The 22,793-nt window shown below is 43.0% G+C and overlaps 2 protein-coding genes across 2 annotated transcripts in view; both read left to right on the plus strand.

The window, feature by feature from the left end:
- Positions 1-12,793, plus strand: part of znf423 (zinc finger protein 423) — an 84,691-nt gene extending 71,898 nt beyond the window's left edge. The window contains exons 19-21 of the mRNA XM_085915161.1: positions 4,613-4,744; positions 5,677-5,792; positions 12,131-12,793. Coding sequence (XP_085771287.1) covers positions 4,613-4,744; positions 5,677-5,792; positions 12,131-12,160 — 278 coding nt within the window. The 3' untranslated portion in view covers positions 12,161-12,793. The remainder of the gene's footprint in view (positions 1-4,612; positions 4,745-5,676; positions 5,793-12,130) is intronic.
- An 841-nt stretch (positions 12,794-13,634) lies between these two features.
- peds1a (plasmanylethanolamine desaturase 1a) overlaps positions 13,635-22,793 on the plus strand; it is a 28,134-nt gene continuing 18,975 nt past the window's right edge. The window contains exons 1-3 of the mRNA XM_085914760.1: positions 13,635-13,794; positions 20,638-20,757; positions 20,957-21,048. Coding sequence (XP_085770886.1) covers positions 13,635-13,794; positions 20,638-20,757; positions 20,957-21,048 — 372 coding nt within the window. The remainder of the gene's footprint in view (positions 13,795-20,637; positions 20,758-20,956; positions 21,049-22,793) is intronic.

Here is a 22,793-nt window from a genome sequence, read left to right on the forward strand (position 1 = left end):
CCGAACACAAATCCCCACTGCTCGCAACTGAACAATCTGGCCATTTCTAGAATCATTTTAACTGGAGGCATCTTAATAACCGTATCATGCGAGCTTCACTTGCCGTATACGTCAACAGCAAATGAATTGTTGAGTTGTTTGTCGTCTTGGTTTCCATGCTGTCTTTCTACGGCTGCAGCGTGGGCCTGGAGCCCAAGAGGGATTCCGAAAACAAACACACCATGAAGTTAGCAGAATATAATCACGCTCTCCTTTAAAGTACAAACACAAATCTCTGCGTTGGAACTGCGTTTGCAATTTTAGTTCGGGGAGCTGGCTGTGCGATGGGCTATAAAATGAACCTATCGCAATGTCAAACCCTGCTTTCAAAGGTTGGACAATCACTCATTGTCATTCAGTCTAAAGTAAGAAAAATCCACACAGAGAGATAAGGAGTATTCAGATGATGAAAATATTGACATTTACCTCACGGAGCGAGTGATAGAATTAGAGGAGGGATAGAAAATGAGAAAGGGAGAAAGTGTGTGTGGGTGGAGGATACCCGAGGGACCTCCACACTGCAGCATTCTTTGTCTCCGTTTGTGTGTGTGGGAGCTGGAGAGACGGAGAGGGTGAGTAAGGTGGGGGTACACTTGGGACCCCTCCAGCACTGCAGCAGGTTTTGTGTGTGTGTATTGTCCAGCCCCCATACTACCAATGGGTCAATCTCACCCCCTGAACCTCCCCAACCCCCTCCACTTGGTTACTATGGAAACACACCTTGAGCAAAAGCCCCTGGAGAGTTGGCTATTCCTCCACCTTCCATCCACTGCTCTCCTCCTGGCTGCACTTTATCTCCCACCATCTCAGGTACCCCCCTCTACCCTTCATGTCTTCCATCCCGCCGTCTCTCTCCCTCCATCCCGTCTGCATCCGTCTTTTTCCCTCTGCGCCTCGCTTTTGGCTGCCGTCCCCCTTGCTGTCCTCACCATCTATCGCCTGGCATCCTTGACGGCCTCTGCGCCGCGAGAGACCAAACACACACTCACGCATGCCTACATCTCTTCCCCACACACACACACACACACTGTTTCAAATAGTTTTAGGAAGGAGGGGCTCGACAAGTGCAAGAAGGGGCAGTAATGGAGGGTTGGTACCCCAGGGACCCCCTGCAGCCATTGCTGAGGTTGTAATAGAGGAAAAAGGGGCGTGGGGTTTGAGGGTTAGTGGGTGCCTGAATACCCTGTGGAGCTTCACAGTCTATAGTAAGATAGGACGTTTGTGTCTGTGTGTCTGTGCGTGTGTGTGTGCATGCAGGAGTGTGGTATGTAATAGGGGGTAGGCAGCCACCTTAGGGACCGCCAAGCTCATTTATGCTCTGCTGCATGTTTCACTCAGTGTGCATGTATTTGTGTGTGTGTGTGTGTGTGTGTGTGTGTGTGTGTGTGTGTGTGTGTGTGTGTGTGTGTGTGTGTGTGTGTGTGTGTGTGTGTGTGTGCATGCATGATGCCACCTGGTCCCACTCCTCTGGTCAATTAGCAGAGAGAGTGGAGGGTAAGATGAGAGAGACTCAAGCTGACCCGGGTTACACAGATACCAACAATCAGGCCAAATTTGAGCATTTTCCCTGACAATCAAAATGAGCAACGGCAATATTAAAATGAAAAACTATCCTGAGCAATTATCCTGAGTTGTGGGATTTGTTAAGAATGTCTGCCCCCCCCCCTTTCTCACTCACAAAATAGCTGTGACAACTGTAAATGATAAACATATTCAATATGTGTTGTTATTCGCCGCTGTGAAAGTGACAAGTACATGTAAGACGTTTTCACCAAATAAGTGACAGCAAGCAAGAATAGTTGTGCTAGCTTCCTCTTTTGCTCTGCCACTACAATTACTATTCGTCTTTGTATCTTCCCACGGTCTCGATGCCCTGTGGCACCATGCTGCCTCTTACAGCTCAATCTTGGTAATACAAAGATATCTGTTTTGAGAAGGAGACTTAAGCTTGGCAATTTTTTTGTTTGTTTTCTAGATAACACCAAACACCACTTTTCATTATCTTGAATTTTAACCTGAACTTCCTAAAAAACAACATTTTTTTCTTTCCAGATAATGAATAAAAAAAAATGTTTGGATCAATATTGTACCCCCAATGAGAAAATGAAGCATAAATGTCTTCCTCGTCCCCTGCTTGTCATTGGCGTTGTCATGGCAACCAATCAAGCCAAGACAGTAATATCATAAGAATTGTTATCACTCCTTGAACAAACGTCAGTGAATATTTTTCCTTATATATGTGGAAAAAGACAGAAATGTCTTCTTTTAGATCTACCTAAAATACATTGTCACAGAATCCCAGTATTAACCTTCACCCGGGTTGTCTCTTTTCTGTCTCTTTCATCCCTCTTTCTTTCCCCTACGTTCTCTGCCTCAGCATGGGCCTCCTGTGCTTGTGTGCGTCAAATGCACGCCGTGAGACAAAGTGTAACGACGGGATGCTCTGCGACTTTGTCATCTCACTGTGGGTCACACACACAAACGTTGGTGCACAGACTCGGTCTCAGGGGGAGATGGCATCTCGAGCGTGCCGTCCCCACACATGCTGATCAAAACAATGTGTTTGTCACAAAAGACAACTCTTTCAACCGCGTTGGTAGTAGTTGGAGGCCCTTGTTCCGGACAGACCAATTAAGTATTAGAAAATCCAATTGCTTCCCTTAAAGAAATGGCCGTATTCTTAAAGACTATCATAATTGCAGTGTGAAACATGACTATTGATTAAACTACAACGCCGTCTGTCATTGTTTGCCGCCCACCGTGTGACTCTCCCCCCTCACCGCTTCAATGTCCTCGTCAATGATAATGAACTCGTATCAGTCTCGCCGGGCCTCGGACACTCTGGCGCCCCAAATAACCTGGCGGTCTTTGAAGTTTGCGTGTATGGGTGATGTTTGGGGAGCGCCAGTCGTGAAGCATACCATCTTCGTAAGCCTCTGTGGCACCAGACATACACACACATGCAGGCAACTATTGAAGCAGGATTAGGGCACCCTTGTCGGCCTTTGAGGCAAGGAAAGCTGGTCATATGTGTGAGCGTGTGCGTGTGTGTGTGTACTTGTCAGTATGGGTGTCATACTAAGGATGTAAGGATGTTATTAGCCTCACAGTCCACTGCAGCTTGTTGTGCTGACTGACAAATGCTTTTTTTATTTATTTGTGTCACTTATCACAGGAATACATGTATTGAATAATATTTTACAAGTAGTTATATAATGTTTATATGTCTTACAGAATTTGGTGTAATAATGCACATTTTTGTGTTCCATGTTTTCTCTTGATTTTTAAAATTTTTATTGCCGTATTTATCGGACTATAAAGTGCACCGGATTATAAGGTGCAGTCACAATAAACAGCCCTGTGAATTTGGAAATGAGAAATCTCCGTAAAGGCACATTTAATTAAACAAACCAGAACAGTCCTTTTTTTTTTTTTAAAACTTCAGTTCGACAGTCATACATGAGGCACGCTTGATTATATGGCATACGAACAGTTTTTAGACATTTTAAGTATGCCTTATAGTCCGAAAAATGTAATATTAATCACTTAGAGGTGCTGAGAGCATTGAGGAACGAGTACACTGAGACACAAGTCGTTAACTTTTTCTATGGTGACCCAAGTAGAGTTCTTTAAGCAGGAAACCAAAAAAAAAAAAGTGCAGATGCAGGCAGCAGATGGCCACATGGCCTTGTAAAAAGAAACAGCCTGGCTCTTTTTTTTAAATACATTTATATCCAGGCATGCGGCGCAATTGTGAATTGCAATAACGTACTGCAAGTTATGAAAAACCGTGACGCACCAAATCATGCAGATGTGCACTCGTAAAAATTCAAATAAAAACTTGAATGTTATACGTTTATACCATTAAATTGTGGTGGTTTTGTCCCAAAATTTAATGGGACGAGTAAATGGGCATTGGGCCGTCCAAATTAATCTGCAACCGAGGGACCGGGATGACCATAAATAAAGTGAGCGACGAGCTAAGTGGGGGATACACAGGACAGTGGGGGCCGTCGGATAACGAGGACCGAGAGATGGAAGGGTGGCTACAGGATAGCGATAGATCACTCACGGCCCCAGTGGGGAGGACAGGCAATTACCAGTTGGGGCATGCGTAGCATTGGGACCGTCGGCTGTTAAGCGTACGACAGGGGATGGGAAATAAAAGCCCAACGTGCGGCAGGGATGACAAGAAGATGGATGTGACTGATGTATCCCAAAACAAATGTACCCCCGGAGTCAAAAATGCTGCTACGGATAAACTTTGGATTTATTTAGTTTAGCATCCACTCTGTAATCAGCTTGATGGAACATCTTTAGGGACTTTGATTTGAAATGAATGCTCTGGTCATTCTCGATCAACTTTTAACCCACTTGCAAAGTTTTCAAGCGGTGAGCGACTGTGTTTTTGTACTTGTCTCGCTTACCTCATGGTGTTGCTGTCTTTTGTACTCTGCTCTAAACATCTGGCATGAACACTGTATTATTCAATGTAAAGTATGTTGAGTTTTTTTTATTTTTATATTGCTCGATCCAGCCTTAACGTGCATATGTATCCGTGTCCTATTTGCAGAGGAGGGCATCAATCACGAGTGCAAGCTGTGTAACCAGATGTTTGATTCACCTGCCAAGCTGCTCTGCCACCTGATAGAACACAGTTTCGAAGGCATGGGAGGTACCTTCAAGTGTCCCGTCTGCTTCACAGGTGAGAGAAAAACAGTGCAATTTCACCTTCAAGGACATTCTGTAGGGAACTCGAAGTGCTTGATTACATTTTTGGTTCGTTGTTTGATTTTGTTTATTTACGTTCCTGTCATCATCTGGAAACTCTTGAAGTGTGGTAAATGATGTCACATCAAATATGGTAGATGTCTTTTTGCTGTTTAATGTTTTGTTTTTTTAACATCATGCACAATGTTCTGATTTTCGAATCTCTCTGTTTTCTGCATTTGCTTTTGACCCTCCCTTGTTCTGACTCTCCATCTGCATTTTCTTTGCCCTTCTCCGTACACGCACTTACGCTCCCCATGTCACTTCATCTCTCTGTTGGCCTTCTCCAGTTGTTGAGTCGAGTTTTGTGTTGTGTGCTCGTTCCCTAGGTGCACAGCAGTGCTTTAAACTTTAACTCTATTCCTCGGTGGCCTATGAATTAGTAAAATGCCCAGCGCTCCTATGGGGAGTCTTAATAATTCAACACATACACACTCAGTGAAAATCAGAAGTTTACTGAAACAAAAGAGAAGCAAAAGAAAGGGAAAAAAAAAACTCTATGAAACAACAGTGGAGCAAAAGTTAAAGAAGGAGAGATAATTTATTGATAAATACCACAAGGTCTGCTGAGGATAGCTCTTCTTGTTTTCTCTGCTTATTTCCCTTGCTTCATCCAACGTGCTGTTCTCCCATTTTTTGGCATTTTCTTTTAACCTGTGATTATTTGTACAGCTACGTCACTGTTTATTATTGGTTACGTGCACAAAATTCACAAACTTTTTACAGTAAGGTTTATCGGTAAATAAATCAGACGCTCTTTAGTTAGACTAGAGGTTCACTCAATGAAGCACTTTTGCAAAGTTGAAGCCAGTTGAAAAAACATTTTTACATAAAGGTTGAGACTTCTGTGTTTGTTTCTCCCGCCAGTGTTTGTACAGGCCAACAAGCTGCAGCAGCACATCTTTGCAGTCCATGGTCAAGAGGACAAAATATACGACTGTTCGCAGTGTCCTCAGAAGTTCTTCTTTCAGACTGAACTGCAGGTAGGTTGGCTTCTTCCCGTGCGCGTATGCATGCATGTGTTCAAATGGCTCGATGAGATCAGTCACCCGAGTGGACGTCATAAGCCAGCTGTGGACTGGTCAGTTATGAGGTTAATCGCCAATCTTGCATTTCATCGCGTCATTATCCACTGGAGTCATCTCCCACCAGACCAGTGAGCCCAAAGTGTTGACCTTCTTCAACTTATGCGATGACTAAAGCACTACAAACTATATACACTTTTTTTTTTTTTTATACAGAATTTATGCCAACGTTTTATTTGCAAACTATGATATTGTAAATATGAGCATTTTTTGCAGCGCACAGATGACAGTGTTAATAATTGATGCAGAATCAACCAAACAAAATTTAAAGGTCCCACTGCAAATACTTTTTTTTTTTTTTATGTATTCTGTGACACAATCATAGCTGCCAATGGATTGTATGACTAACAAACCTCACTTGCTATTTAATGTGACGGCATAATTAGCATCTAGCATTGTGCACTTTTCCTAATTGATATTTGAAAGCCCCCTTGAAGAACAGCAGTCATCTCTTAAGTTCATGCCATCTCAGGAGCATTACCAGCTACCGGATGTTTGGTCCATTAGCAACAAATGAAAACTTGACAATGTCATATGGTAGCTGATTTACATTTACATAAATAATCTACAGATTTACTCTGCAGCCAAAAAACGGACACACATGTTGTGGCAGTGATGTAGGACTGATGTTGGTGGGCATATGGCCGGCCAGTCAATTTGACAGCGGGGTACCTATTGGGCCCTGACGGTTAATGTCCACACAGACACAACTTACGGTCCGCATGCTGGCATTCCTCTCACTTACGCATATGCCCCGGGTGACTCCTCACCTATGAAAATGTATTTCAATAACTGAGTTATTCTAAAATCATAAGGAAAAAAAAGGTTACACATAATTATTGGATTAAACTGATGGTTAATCGTTTAGTATTAATTCCACAAATACAAATACAAAAAAATAATGTTTAAATTATTATAAAAATCTGAAAAAAAAATTATCATTGTTTTTAACGTCCTCATTTGAAAAACTTGGCATGTGTCCATTTAGAAAAAATAACCATTGCTGTTTTTCAAATATTATTTTTAGTGGTGGAGAGTCTCCAAAAGTTGCAATGAGCAAATCAATCAATAATTAGTTCTACCCGATCAACTACTTATCCTCCATGCCAGTTTATATGGAAGTCAAAAAGGTTGTGTAAGGTCATGAAAGATTCTTTCCTTTTTTTTTTGAGGGACACTCAACTCACTGTATTTCTTCCCCTTTGGCTGTTGCACTTGAGGCTTTATCCACCTTATTAACGGTTTAGTGGCCATTCCACACGTGTGCGAGTGTGTGCGTGTGCGGGTGTGTGCATTTGTGATAACCTGCAGCCTCAGTCTGCCGTGCCACAGCTCCATTGTCCCACAGGAGGGCTCTCTAAGTGGGCTGGACCGAAAGGCCGACTGGCGGAGATGGAGAGCTCCTACCAAGGAGGTTAATGCCACTGCTAGCATTTATCGTGTCTGTGCGTGCATGCGTGTGTGTGTGAGTAAAATGGGGTTATTTGTGTGTGTGTGTTTTAATGAGGTGCGGATGGATGAAGACGGCTGCTTGGCTAGCTCCAAAAGGCTTTGGCCTCTTTCAAGCCCTCAGAGGGTTTATATGATGTTCACTCTCGTCCTCTATCTCGTACACACACACACACACACACACATACGCACACGCACACACCCAGGGGTCATTGCAGCATGGACACATCGCTGCATCATTCCCTCTCCCTTCAGACTGATTCCTTCCTCACCCCTTCATTTTTGCCTTCTTGCAACTCTGTCCCTCCTTCCACATACACAGTCCGGTCAGGTAGTGTCATTATGCCAGCCCTGGCCGTCCATGTTTTATCATATATTTCCACTCTTCCGGTCTTTCTCCCTGTCTCACGTTTTTTTTTTTTTTGTCTTCCCGCCTCCCTGCCTCCGACTCCCCTCGTGCGTCCCAGAAGAAGCAGCCCCTATGCATATTTTAGCCCCTCTCCTCTCTTCCTCTCCTCTGTGCCACTCCCTGGTGCCACATAAATAGTGCAGACGTAAGCTGGTAAATAAGAAATGTTTTGCTGTGTGTCTTTGTGCATGGGTGTTTGTGTGTGGGACGGAGGGAGGCTGTGTAAATAAGAAATGCTGTTGGCCTGATCAGCGAGGTCCTTCTAGATCTCATTTAGCTTTCTGTCTGTCCATTTTTCTTCCCCCTTTTCCTTCATTCACTTCTAGATCATGTTGTTTTTCCGGGGCCTCTAAGGGGTGCTGTTGTGCAGCCGCATGCCCTGAAAGTTTCCCTTGATCCATCCATCCATCCATCACTAAAACTCCCCAGTCATGGCTCTCTTTGATTCCCTGGGATCTGTTGTTCTCCTTTAGCGCTAGTTAATATTGCATCAGAGCTAGATGGGTGGATCGCTGGTCAGATAAATAAGTGAATGGATGGGGGGGTCGTTAGATTTGTATGTGGGTTGTTTCTCTCCACCTATGCTGCGCTCCTGCACTTTTGAATATTATAGTTTTACATGCACACATGCTTTTAGATGCAATGAAAGAACATTTACTGGTTTTATACTCACAGGCCAAAGCTCAGAGGTACATGGACACAATCTAATGAGACTATGAAATATTTAGCCTTTGGAATCGTAACAATGCTCAGAGAGTTATTCATTTGGCACTACGTGTTTTGTATTCTAAATGGCTGACACATTCATTTGAGCCATTCTTTTATTTTTTAAATTGCACTGGTTGTTTGTACGGATAATATCTGTTATGTTCTTGCTCGTCTCTAGCTATACTTGATGTCCACCTATTTTTAATGTATTATCATCGGCGTTTGAATTATATCTGAGGATAATATGTGCGTCCAATCAAAGAGCCTCGCCCGTCTCCCTCTAACTGAATAATAAAAGATGTGTTTGCGGCTGAACCACAATAGTGTGTGTTCGCTTGATGTGTTTGGGTCTGAGTGTGGGTTGTGACAATCTTTGGTGTTGCTGTTGGCTGTAAAATCACAGTACGTGCTCTATGATCCACGTCCGTGCGGGTAAATGTGCAAGAAGGTAGAACATGAGCCGAAGATCCGTTGATGATCTTGGTGTGACTAAAATTCGGCATGTGATGTTCCGGTGTGATTTGCTGTCTGTGCTGGAAGTGAGGTCACTTCCTCCTTTGTGTAATGGCTTCCAGCAAGGCGCTCGCACCTTTGCTGCGGAGGTGTGTGTTTGTTTTGGTGGGGGGGGTGCGTGTCTTTGCCTCTCGTGTTGCGATTTTGGGTACGCGCCCTTTCGTGCTGTGAGTGTATTTTTGGTGTGTTTACTGGTCCAAACCAGTACTTACTGTCTGGGGCAGAGGGGAGGGGAAGTCCCCATGGGAGAAAAAGACTCCAAACAGAAGGTCATGCAGACTGAGCCAGAGGAGGAGAAAATCAGGACTGCTCGTGACTCAATTGAGGGCGAAACCCATGTTTTGGACAAACGAGCGTGTGTCATTTACCACTTAGCCGAAGAGATGGACAAGTTACAGGGAGACATGTGGACAAGTCACCAAGGCAGCCACGGAAGTGTAAGTGAGTGCAGGCGGGTGCGTTTATTTTCAAGCTGCTCCCGAGGCAGCATCCTGTCCTGGACGGATGGGGCCAAAGACAAGCCAGGGAGGAGAGGAAGCAGGCTAGCCCATCTGCTTGTCCCGAAGCACGTTGTTGGAAGAATGTCAACTCAACTATAAATACATTGAACTCAAGGAAGACCACAAGGCCACTGAGGTGATTTTTCATTTACTGTTAGAAAGGGCAACACACACAGATTTGGAATGCCTCCAATTACCCCCATATATACACGCATTTGACACACATTTATGAACTGACAGACACTCCATGATACATGAGGGTAGCATTCACACACACACACACACACACACACACACACACACACACACACACACACACACACACACACACACACACACACTGAGTGACTCAAAGTCATCATTCGGCTTGTACTCCGCACACTCTGAGCCCTTTCTAACTTTAGACATGATCAATGCGTGAACACACACAATTGGCAAAAGTGACAACAGAAGCCAACACAAATGCGCACACAGACATTCAGTGTGCAATGAAGAAGATAAGAGAAATGAGAGTGCACGACAAAGCCGATTACATTTTCTCTTTATCTCCATCTCCTCTTCTCTCCCTACATCGTCCCCTTCTACCTTTCCACAAGAGACCTTGTGTGTTGCTGTGTGTGTTTGTACATATTCAGTGTGCATACATGTGTGTGTGTGTGTGTGTGTGTGTGTGTGTGTGTGTGTGTGTGCATGCATGTGCTCTTAGCTGCAAGTGCAAGGCCATGAATGCATTCCCATGTGTGCGTCTGGCAGTGGTGTGCGTAGGTAATGCGACAAGGCCATATTTCCCCTGGGCTCGGGGCTCTGCTGGCTTTCCACACGCTCGCTCTAAGCAGTTTAGGAAAAACAATGACAGGCCTCGATATGGACAGGACCAGTCGTGCCTGGAAGACATCTCTTCAGTGAACAGTGTCCATACAAACATTTTCATCAGAATCTTATCTTTACATAATATTGACATGCTTTCATATGCAGTATTTGGCCATCTGGCTTTTTGGGCTGATGCGGTGCAATTTATTATTTTGTGGCAAGATGATAAACTTGCAGCAGCAACACATACAAATGAGGAAATGGTAGCTGGCGTTTGCCCCTGCTGTCATATGATGGCATCATCCATGTCACAGTGGCTTCCTGTCTGATCATCTTCCTCCTGCTCTCCCTCCAGGGAGCGTCCCTCCATCTCTCCTCCCCTTGCCCTTATGCTCCATCCATCGGGCCATCTACAAATCAATACAGCAACACACACCCCACCAATCTCCTTCCTTTACCTTGCCTTGCCTCAGACCACTCCCATTTGCAATCTTTAAGAGGTCAAGTATGACGTAAGGTAGGAGAGGACGTGGTTTTAAAGCTGGTGGAAGCACGACTAGGACTTCTCTCGGCCTGAAAGAGGAATGAGCCTGACCTCCACTGGCTTGGAGGGAGAACTACAGATGGTCAGGAAAGTGAGAGCGAGAGACAGAGGGATCATTTACAATGTGATGGGGGAGCACGTGGACCTCTGACATAGTTCTGACGTTTTTGGGTTTATTCTGGACTTGTGTGGGGATGGATGGACGGATGGATGGACGGATAATACGATAGATAATTGTGTGTGGTTGTGTGTGTGTGTTTGTGTGTGTGCACACGCCCCTGTGTAGCATTAATATGCTTTATTTTTCCCTGGACAGGCTCGAGCTTTGACTCTAAAGCCCGGTGACGGATACTCTCAAAACACATGCACACACACACACACGTGCACGTACGTGCACACTGTCATGCTTAACATAGGGCTCACTGGAACATGCTCAGCAAGATAAGGGCCACAGAATGACAAATAAGTATTATCCACCCAAAACCACATATAATCCTTCACATTTCTGGCCCTCCTTTCCTCTGTATTGTGTGCACTCTCTTTCTCTCTCTCTCTCTCTCTCTCTCTCTCTCTCCCCTATGTCCCGTTTGTGAGCCAGGGTGATTAATCTGGGGGAAGCTGCTTTTTTGGGGTGCTGATGGGAGCTGGGGTGCAAGTGGGCGTTGATTGGGAAAGTCTCACTGGGAATAGTGTTATTCAGCATCTGTGTGTGCGTGTGTGTGAAAGCGAGAGCGATAAGGACCGTTTCATGAGGACAAGCTGTACAGTCAAGGGAAAAGAGGAGAGCGGGGAAAAAGCATCGGAAAAGAAATTTCTCTCTGATACACACATGAATTCCCAAAGAAATCTTTCCAATCATCTTGCCATCGCACACACACACTCTCACATACAGTATTTCCCCTGCTTTAGATGTGATGGCTTTGCCTTCCAAACCAACAAATCCAGATTATCAGTTCAGGTCCCCATTGCAGCCGATTTGCGGGCGCCACATGGGACTCAATGGGCAGATGTGTGTGTGCGTGTGAAGCAGCAGGATCTCACATGATTCTTTTTCCACACATAAGTCTAACATGAGAAGACATTTTTTCTTTTAACAAGTTGAAAGAGTTTTCACGGGGACTGCATTAACACATCCTTCTACTAATTTGTAATTTGTCTGTAGATTTGGCAGGTTTGCAGAGTCAGAGGCGGCGCACGCCTCTTCGTACGTTATTGGGTGTCGAGAAAATGGCACCGTGCACATAGAGCCCATTATTTCTCCCATCATGTATTCTCACTTGTCCCCTCTTTCCCTCCCCTCCAGAACCACACACTGAGTCAGCACGCACAGTGAGACCGAGACCCGGCAGGATCTCTCGGCTCAGTCGGGGCCCCCGACCCGGAGCCGGCGGGGGAGCTACATCTCCACATCACAGCCAATCAAAGTGTCATTTGCCACTCACATGTAAAAGTGTAACGATCGCACCACTGGGTGTGGCTATTAGCAGCTGCGGGGGAACGGAATATTAATGTGATATGCTATTAAATAAAGAAAGGCAAGCAGGATGAAGGAGAGGAGTGGAACAAGGTATTGTATGTGCAGTATTTTTAATCGACCCTGCCAAATTTTCTCTGTTACATGTAATTATTTTTTAAGAGCTACAGAAAAAAAGAAACCTTTTTGTTTTGGATCATGTTCATAGTTTCTAGAAAAAAATCATAATTTTCTCGACCTATATTTAGTATACCAATTCATCTGTGTTCATTTTTTTCCTTCCTCCATATGCATTTTGATTTTCTTTGAATTTATGTCTGATTTCTCGCCTTAAGTAGGTACTTGTGTCGTGTAATTGTGATTGTCTGTCCTCCGGTTGAAAGTCCCCCTCCCAAATCTCCTTTCTATGATTATTGTTATATATATATTTTCTTCTCTTTTGTAATTACTATGAAAGAAAGACAAAGGAACAAATTAAAATCCAGAAAACCATGCAGGTGTTTCTTTTTTCAGTCTCCATGGGGCCTCTAATAGTTATTGTAAAAAAAAAAAAAAAAGGAAATTTCAGTGCATCTGGTCAATGACTGCTTTTTAAATGTGAATGAACCAGATGGTAATAGTACAGACAAAAACAATTAAAAAAGAAAATACAAATAAATACATGACAAATAAAGACATTCTGTGTGGTGTGACTTTATTCCCATCGTGTTAGTCAAAAGAATTTTTCGTCGAATAGCCGGGCCTGTATCTTTAGTCAAATCTTGCCAACGGGAATGACAAGACCGGATTTACTTTCATGCTTTTTCCTTGTTATATGTTGTTTTCTAGCCTCTATGGTAATGTAAATTGCAATATAGTGTGAATACTTAATGTGCAGTATGTAAAACGTGGCCAGAAATGAAATGTCTTTGTTTGGCAGTGTATGGTCAAATCGGGCTTTGCACACTGTGCAAGTCTTCCTAATGAAGTGTCCACAATTAAGTGTCATTTTTCAGCACGAAAGCAAAATGCAGACGGTCCTTGCAAGCATGACTGTTGAACTGGAAGTAGACACTTTAGCTATTAAAAGTGGAGCATTTAAAGGCACGCTGTGGTGAGTGGGGGCAAACGTGTGAGCGGCTGTCACGCGTGACAGCGGTCCACGCTGCAGCTTGACAGCGGAAATAAACGTCAACAGCGGTGCCTGCCGCGCGTCTATTTTCGGGTAGATCGAGTGAGCGCTCGCTGCCGTCCGTCCGACAGAAACTCGTTTCAAATCCCATGCAACCCGGTTTTGATGGCGTGCGATAGTTGAAACACGGCAGCGGGAAGGGAGGCGGCCACGTTTGTTACTATGGCGGCGTCGCTGCTCTCCGAGGTTGACATCAGGCACCGGTCTATGGCGGAGGAGGATCCAAACAGCAACGAGCACGGGGCGGCGGCACACTGCGCGGCACCCCGCTGGGGACCGCAGCACGCCGGAGCCCGGCAGCTGGCTCGGCTCTATTCTCCCGGTGAGCACCAATCGTCATCTTTGCTGTGTTGCTTATGGATGAGGGAGATGTCACTGTAGTGCACGATGCACCACTGAGGATGGAGCGCTGCATGTGCATTTCAGGTCCATGCATTAGTCCCATTTACCAGTAAGTCTGGAAGTTTTAAAATGGCAAACTCCCCCTAAACTGGATATCAAGCAAACTAGATAAATGCTCAAACAGCTCGCATTAAATCTATTTGAGCATAAATTTGCAAACATTCAGCACACAAGTAGGATTTCAAATAAATGCCCCACAGCATGAATAGCTAAGATCAGTCACTTTGATGGATTTCACATTTTATCCAAAATCTATGCTATTGGTCAGCCCACACTGGTGGGTGTTTTTTTTTTTTTTTGACAATTTATTGACCATTATTTGTGCGATGCATAGCTAATGGTTGCAAACTTGACATTTCTGGAATTTCCTGAAAAGTAATGATTGATCAGATACAAGATTGCCGCCCGATGCCAGCAGTATGTTACCCGCTGTGTTGGCAATTCTAAACATGATTTTGTGGCACATGTTGCACTTTATATTCTTAAATTTGAATTGATAACAAACTTTGGAAATCCTCTCTTTTATAAACTCGACGTTCCTCATCTATCCTGCATCGTATTGATGTATTTTTTCCCCCAAGAAAGCCTGATCAATTAAATGATTGACCTTACTTTGCTACATTAATTAAGAACGGTAGGAGGCGTTTAATGACATCATATTCTGGTCATGATCGTACAAAGACAACCAAAGCTTTCCTCCTCATTTGCTGCCGTGTGGTTGGCCCTCACTTGACACGCTGAACTGAAAATGATCGTCTGATGTGACGGATCACTTACGACCTTTGAAGAGTCTATGTCATTGAACATCTGTCGCCGTGACGTCACTCACGAAAACAGTCTTAAACTGCTCTTTTTGCGTTCATCTACCTGTTAAGTAAAATGAGAAAACATCAATGTTCGAATGGAGCTGTCCAAGTGCTGAATTGGATGTGATTGTCCTAAAAGCAACACATTTTGCTCTGTGTTTTGATGCCTAAGAGGATCAGGAGCATTTGGGGTCCCGGCACGTTATCCCCTCTCACTTAGCGGCCGCTTAGTTAGCACACTGAGCCCAAATGTTAAAAATAATCCTGGCCAGGCGGCCATGTGGATCACTTCCTGACACAACAAATGAAAATAAAACAGAAAGCTGTGCAAGAAGAGCGTGATTTTAAAGAGCATGATTTAAAAATCTGACTTCTGTGGCTGTCCATTAAAACAGATTGATGTTTGGTTTTCTTTCAAAATAAGACAATCACGACCATAGTCAAACAAAATGCTAATATCTCAAATAGATGTGCTGGAGGGAGAGTAAAGACATTTTTTTTAACTCAGCGTCCAAAATATGTTCCGGTACACTAAATCATCTCCGATTTAAAAATTGCTGTTGATGAGCAAAATTGATAGATTCATCAATTATTAAAATAATCATTAATAGTAGCCCTCAATGATATACAATGGATTGATTGAATTATTTAAGCGTGTTTAATGAATTAAAGTCAGTTCATCCCTCAAAATATTTCTGTATGCGTCCCTCGAATGCAACATTTTGGACACGCCTGTTCTACTTGTTCTGTATTGTAATTGTTCCAAGTACATGCCAAGACCAAAAACAATACATGTAAAATGTTACATGTTTTGAATGAAAGAGCAATGTTGGAAGTTGCAGTCATTGAATTTAAAGACTTATTTGTTGTGTTGCTTGCTGCCAAAGGGCCCAGCAGGCCGAAGGCGGAGGACACGCTCGTTCACACTAACAATGCCACCAGGACATTTTAAGGCAAACTTAAAAGTAAAAATGCTTCCCACATGCTGACAAGTGTCTGTTAAAGACAACTAAACAGGCCCAATTCCAAATGCCAAAGAGTCCATTTAAGGCAGCACCACACTGTTATGCGCTCAGATGTTTGGCTTCATCTCCGCACTGGCGGGAGGTAAATCTAAATAGCAGTTTGCCTTGTTAGACTTTGGACAAGTTAGATGAGGCGGCTAAGGCGCTCCATCGAGCCAAACGCGGCCTCATTACAGCTCAGCCTGGACGGACAAACAGCTGGAGACGTCTCCATTTGTCTCTGGTGCTTTGGTTTTCCACCCCACACACCCACTAGCTGCCCCCCCCCCCTCCACCCGCATTCTCCTTAGGGGCTGAAAAGTTCCGCTCGACCCGCCCCCTCCTCCTCGGCCGCTTCATCGTGCCCTCAACATATGCCGCACAATGCATTTGTCAATCGCATAAAGGTGTCATGAAAAAAAAAGCAACAGGTGACAGGTGGTGCTCAAACTTCCGACATCCATTTTAAAAGCATCGCTGGCATTAACTAGCACAACTAATGTATCCCATCTTTTATCAATGTAATTCCCCCAGCGGGAAGTTGGAAACAATCACAATGTAAAAATGGGTTTCAATAAGTCCAACATTTGGTTGGAATGCAAATGATACTTTTGAGAGACAGTCTTTCTCTGAATCACACACAACAGTATGAAAAATACAATGTACCACCCACATTGGCTGCAGGCGAGCCTTCTAGCCATATCGTTCTACTGTTGACCTTGACCATGTGTGTATGCAATTATTATTATGAGGGCCGTAGATGAATATAGTGGTAGCTGAAAGCCCCGGGGATGACAGAATGCCGTCCAACACGCACAAATAGGATCCGTCCGTCCGTCCATCCGCCCCTCCGTGTGTATGTCCCCACAGGGGCGAGGCTGGAGCAGCGCCTACTTAGTCTCACTTCCATTTGTGTGTGTGTGTGTGTGTGTGTGTGTTTGTGTGTGTGTTGCTCAATCTCATTTGCCACATTCCTCTCTTTGTTGCTGTTGAATCTACAGGGTAATAGATTTATTAAGTTTGTTTGGCACAGTGTGTGTGTGTGTGTGCGTTTGTGTGTGTGCATGCGTGCATGTGCGTGTATGTGAGTATTGTTTCTTCTCTTGTATGTGTACATTGCATTCATGTTGGTTTTGTGTGTGTGCGCCAGTGTGTGTGTGTGTGTGTCCCAAGTTCTATGGTCCGCAGAGATCACATGAAAGGAATGAGGCCTGTGACTGATCCATTCCTCCTGAACAAGGGAATTTAACACCCCCCCATCCTCTGTGTGTCCCCCCCCCCCACCCCTCTCACCCCGATACTGTCTGTCTCCCCCATCTCCCGATTTCATTCTCTCCAAGCACGTGACCCACTTTTACCACCCCCTCCTCACTCCATGTCCCATCTGAAGACAGTCTACTGAGAGCAAACCAGGGACACACAAAGAGAGACACAGGATAAAAACAGTCGTCTGTGTCATGTTTTTATTTTCACACCCTAATAATTCTCACTCTCCTCACCTCTATGAATATTGTTTTTTCAGAGGAGTTGATAACTCGTTCTATTCATGCTTTTCCACGGGAGAAAGAAGGTGCTATTTCTGGTATCTGGTCAGAGCTCAGTGTCACCCAAAAAGCAACATCTTTCCCAGCCAAGTCAGCAAGATAAGAAGGTGTTAAGACATGAAATATTTATGAGTATGGAACAACGCCTTAAAGTCACGTCTCAGGTGAACCGGGAGTGGTGGCCAAAAAAGACGTCAGCAATTTGTACCATTTGGACAAAGCGTAAAGTTTTAGTACAAAACTTTGGAAGAACTAAAAGCAACTGTAAAGTATCTGCGTCACTCATGGATGAATATCTTCGGAATATTCTAATGAAAAAAAAACAATGCGGTTATTGGCTAGAATTAAAAAAAAAAGAATAACTTTATTACCGGGGAAATTGAGTGAGAGCTCCACTGCCACCTATTGTAGTGGATGTGCAACTACATTTTATTCTAAATATAATATGGCAAAAAGAAAAATCCCCTATTGGCATTGCACGATGCTTCCCCTGGGGATACCTGCCTCACTATTTGAGAAAGACTAAAATAGGACGACTCGACATTTTAGTCCGCAGCAGCAAGCGTCTTTCACTGCTGTGCCATCTGCTGGAGCTGGAGTGGTACTTCCCCAGTTGCCCCCCACTCTGCTTCATGTTGTGGCCTGTAGCTTGACTTTAATAGGAGAAGCACAATTTAATGACTCCGCTCTTTGTTGGACATTATTAAATTCTGAAGTGAGGAATAAATCACATTCGAGCTAATAAAGCAGCGCTTGTGTGTCTGAATGAGCTCCTGATTGGACATTTGTTTCTTTACACAACATATGTTAGTCATTGTGGTCTCATAAAAAAAAACTAAAGTACACTACTTCAGGGAGCTGGTGTAGCACAGAGCTGTACCAAAGGCTAAACAAAAATGTGATTTTACACAATTCTTAATGTGACGGCTTCTATTTGGCCCAGACTTCACCTTTCCTAAGAACAAAAAAAAAAACCCCACACAGCAGGAAGCAACTTCTTTCTCTTTGGTGTCATTCTCTTCATATGATTGTGTCAAACTATGATGTGTGTGTATTCCGCATTAGTATTCAGTATGTGTTGGCCGCCTGCTGGCCGCCACTCATCCCCTAGACAGCAAATCAGGCGCGTTGATTAATTTCAGCCTATTAGCGCCCCTCGTTCCCCTCCCGTGGCCCCGCCCAGGTTAAATTGCCACGCACGCCCACGTGCACGAACTCAAGCTCAAGCAGGGGGGTGCAACGGGGTGAGGGATGGCGGAGGGGTGACCACGGAGGGTTATTGTCAGAACAATATTAATGAGGGCGGCTGTGTGAAAGGGGGGGTTGCGCTCCAATTTGAGTGTTTTTGTGCCAACTTTAGGTGAGGTTGTGGTGTGACTTCTAATTTATAATTGATGGTGTTGTGTGAGATACTTTGTGTCTCGTCTCTCTGAAAGAATTTGTATTTATTTTCCATAAGTGCTTTTAAAGCCTGTTTTTGCGTGTCTGTCTGGAGCTGTGTGTGATATCCAGCAATGCCATGGCCTGAGGGACATGAGCGCGTGTGTGTGTGTGCGTGTGTGTTTGAGCACGCGCTCAGTGGAGGCCTGTCCTAGTTTCCTTCCCCTCACCAGGGAGCCAGAGGATCCAAGGACTGACGCACATCACCTGACAGCCGCCCCTCCGCTCCACGACCCTACATTCACTGTGTGTGCGTGTGTGCTTCCCTGATGGAGTGTTTGAATTTGTGTTTATGTCACAAGACATGAGTGTGTGCTAAAGTGATCTGAGAGCGAGTTAGGAAATCCGTCAGTTGGAGTGTCATTGTGTGTGAGCCTATTTAAACCGTGAATTGTTGGTGTCGCGATCCCTTAACGTGTGCGCGTGTGTTTGCGTGCTGGTATGAATGATTGGAAATGCATCGATAGGCGAGGATTGTTGTTCTTTTTTGCTCCAGGGATCTTTCTGGAGTCGTTAACGACTGTACTCAAAATCAACAGCGGTAAACGTGCCAACTACAACAGAGTTCTAGTAAAAGTACATATAAAACAAGACAGGTATCATGGCTGTTTTATAGGCCAGTAAAGGGGGTGATTTGGATTTGTAATGGAAATGGCTATTCATCTCTGTGATTTTGTTATGAGGTCATCTTACTATAATTTATTCACATTGTCTCATTTAAGGACCGTGAGAAATCATCAAGACCCTTTTGAATGTGCCAAATAATAATTATCTTTTTAAAAGAAAATGGAAATTCTTCACAAATAACCTCAGTAAATACAAATTATACTTTATTTGAGAGTTTTTGTAATGTGGGTGAAAGCCAAAGTACGTGACAACTAACACGTAAACACAGGAAGGCCGGCATTTGAACCTGAACCTCAGAAAATGCTGCCGCTGCCAACATAATTTACTCAGACACAAAGATAGAAATGTATTTCCATCCACAATTTCTTAATTGTCAAGCTGAAGCATAAACTGTATTGCCTTAAAATATACAAGACTAAATTTCCTTTTTTTTTTTTTTTTTTTACATCCAACTACCACTCTCTTCACTGATTGAAGTCTAAGCCGTGGAGATCTCAAATTAAATCTCCATTCGAACCCTCCTTCAGTCTCTCTCCAACTTTGATACCATTTCCAGAAGGTGAAGGGTCACGTTTGACAATTCCTGAAATATCCATAATCACATCGCTTAAATCTCCCATGATCACTTTGCTGCATCCTTTATGAGAGCATATTAATAATCACTCTGGTCTATAGGCGCGCCAACTCGGAGGTCTGTGCGCTTTATTCAAAAACGGCCATTAATATCTCATAGGCTGCTAATGCTGTCATAAAGGAGAATCCGAGCACATTAAACTTTCACGAAGAAGAGAGAGGAAATATACTGCAAGTATAAAAGAACTTTTCAAACAGAAGAACGATTTCTGTTTGTTTGTTTGGACACTCGTGAAACATGATTGGCTGTGAGCTATCATGTGACCTGACAGCTCCAAAGAAAGCGAGAAATCACGGAAGCAATCATGAAAGCATCGAAACCTCCTCGTATCTTAATGAGCTTGAGATCTGCGCTGTGTGTGTGTTTCAATAATTTACTATTACTAAGTGTGTGTCCCTCGCTCATAAAAGTGCTGATCAGTGAATTTAGAACAAAAAAAAAGTTCGTTCTGTCGTCAAACGAATACCGCTTGACCTCTCCGAGGCAGACGGCCCAAGTGTGTGTGCGTGTGCGTCCGAGCGGGCTCAGTGCTGCGTCAGCGTTGGTATTTCACATATGAGAGGTCGTGACCCCACAGCCCCGAGTACATTGTCTTCATCTGACTGATTATATATTAAAACACTTGACCCTCCAGTTCATGAAACTCAACTTTTGTTTTGTTTTGGCTCAGATATTAGTTTGAATGGTGTTTATGGTGTGTGTCTTCAGGTAAGCGTGTCCAGGAGTGGTTGTGCGTGATCGTGTGCCTCATCCTCTTTGTCGTCAACTTCATTTTGCTTTTCCTGCACTTTTCCACCCTTCACGTCTACAAGATCATTCTCGGCATTGGTGAGTTGGAAAATAAGTGAATACACTTCCAAACAGTAATTTCAAATCAATGCTGTTCTTGCTGTATTATGTCAGCACGTGTTAGCTAGCTTCGTTTATAGGACCCATATTAGGATCATGATGATTATTAGAGCAATTATCTTTCATTCATTATGTTTTGAATTGTTTATGTCCGATTTATTTCTGTTATTTATTGTAGTGCTGGGAATCTTGACAGCAGACTTTGCATCTGGGATGGTACACTGGGGGGCGGATACTTGGGGATCTGTAGACATCCCTCTTATCGGCAAGGTGAACGCACGCACACGCACATTCATGAACAACAAATTACACTGAATCAGATTGTTTCTGTTGCTTTGCGAAATTATTTTGGCTTTGCACCTTTACACTTTTATGTTACAAATTATAAATGCTTTTTGGTTCTTTGGTCGAACCAGTTAAGGAATAATACATTCACTAAATATCGTGACTTTAAATGTTTTGCACATTGAATACTTTATTTGTACATTCTTTGTTTCCTACCTTAGTCTGGCACCAACAACAGATTGTTTTGTTTGCACATTCTGGACCATAGTCATAATTACTTTTCAATTAATTACGGAAAAATATAATTCAAACAATTTTTTCATGTATTTAAGATTGTAAGACTGGCTACTAGTGTGAATGGAATGGGTGAAAAAAAAATGGCAGAGGAAAACAGCTTGCAGAAACTTTTTTTTTTTTATCTGAGGAAGAAAAGAACTATGAACTTTTAATAAAAAAAAGTTTCAATTCTGAACTGTGAACTGAACAAGTTCATTTGGAAATGTGTGAACTGAACTTTCCCAACACTGCCCACAGCCAATTAGAATAAAGGTCCTTGTCATTGCAGCCAATTAGAACACATGTTATCAGTTGCAACATGCAGATTAGTTGTGATTAATGGGATGAGAGTTTCATGTGTTATGAAATATTCATAAACATTTTTGCGCTTGTTGAGTGCATGTGTTCAGAGACATAAGAGACCTAATTATACAAGGAGCTATTGTTTCTGTCAAAGCCATAATTAACCAGAGTATGATTAATGCTGTTTCTGTCTATATTTGATTAGTATATTAAATGACAGACGGCATTCAGTTGAATTTTATTTTAATATTTGAATACATCAATGATTAGGTCTTGGAAAGGTGAATTAATCTCAATTGAAATTATGTAATTTGATTGATTGATATTACAAAAGGAGATTTTTTATTGATGCATGAAACCTTTTGGGGATGCTGGAATAAACAAAAACTCCTTTAAAATGTAATAAAGCAAATTAGAGTATGAAATAAGTAGGCAAAAAAATTACACCACATGCAATTAACTAAAAAAACTTATTATTTACCAGCTACTGGTTAAAGTTACTTAGTATTGCACTGACATCAGAATATAAAAAAAAATCTGTACAGTATTTAAAGTGTGTTTGATGATTAAAGTTTGACCTCAGGAAGATATTTATTTTTAAGATAGAATATTATATAGGGACATTCTGAAGAATTTCAAGGTCCATATCCTTCATTTCACAGTATTGCTCATCATTCTGTTTTCCATGAAACCATCCACTCTGCTTTCTGTCACTGTTACTCTTTTCCATCATGACCCATATATGACAAACTGCCCTCCCGAGGCACCTCACATTATTTAAAGGTGATTATAAGTGCTTATGTTCTGACACATTTCAGGAGATGCATCCATTTTAGTCTCATTGGTTCTTGAATTAGATTTTCAAACATTCAGCATAAGCCCACCGCAAACTGAGGGGCATTGTGTCAATACTACCATTGATGTTTATTTTGGCGGAAACAATTGCTGCGTTAAAACGGGAATTATCACGTTAAAATGTAAAACACATCATATGACCTTTGACATTTTTTCCAGGTGCAATATTCTTCTGTACACATCTGTTAGGGCTTTGAAAAATAGTGAGAGCAACACAAAAGGAAAGATTTGGACAAAGGCAAAAAACAACAAAAAAGAAAAACGTGATGAAATTGCTGTAGGAAGGTCGAGAGAGA

This window comes from Syngnathus leptorhynchus, chromosome 6 (genome assembly GCF_054491065.1).
Source record: "Syngnathus leptorhynchus isolate UIUO chromosome 6, UIUO_Slep, whole genome shotgun sequence".
Taxonomy (NCBI): domain Eukaryota; kingdom Metazoa; phylum Chordata; class Actinopteri; order Syngnathiformes; family Syngnathidae; genus Syngnathus; species Syngnathus leptorhynchus.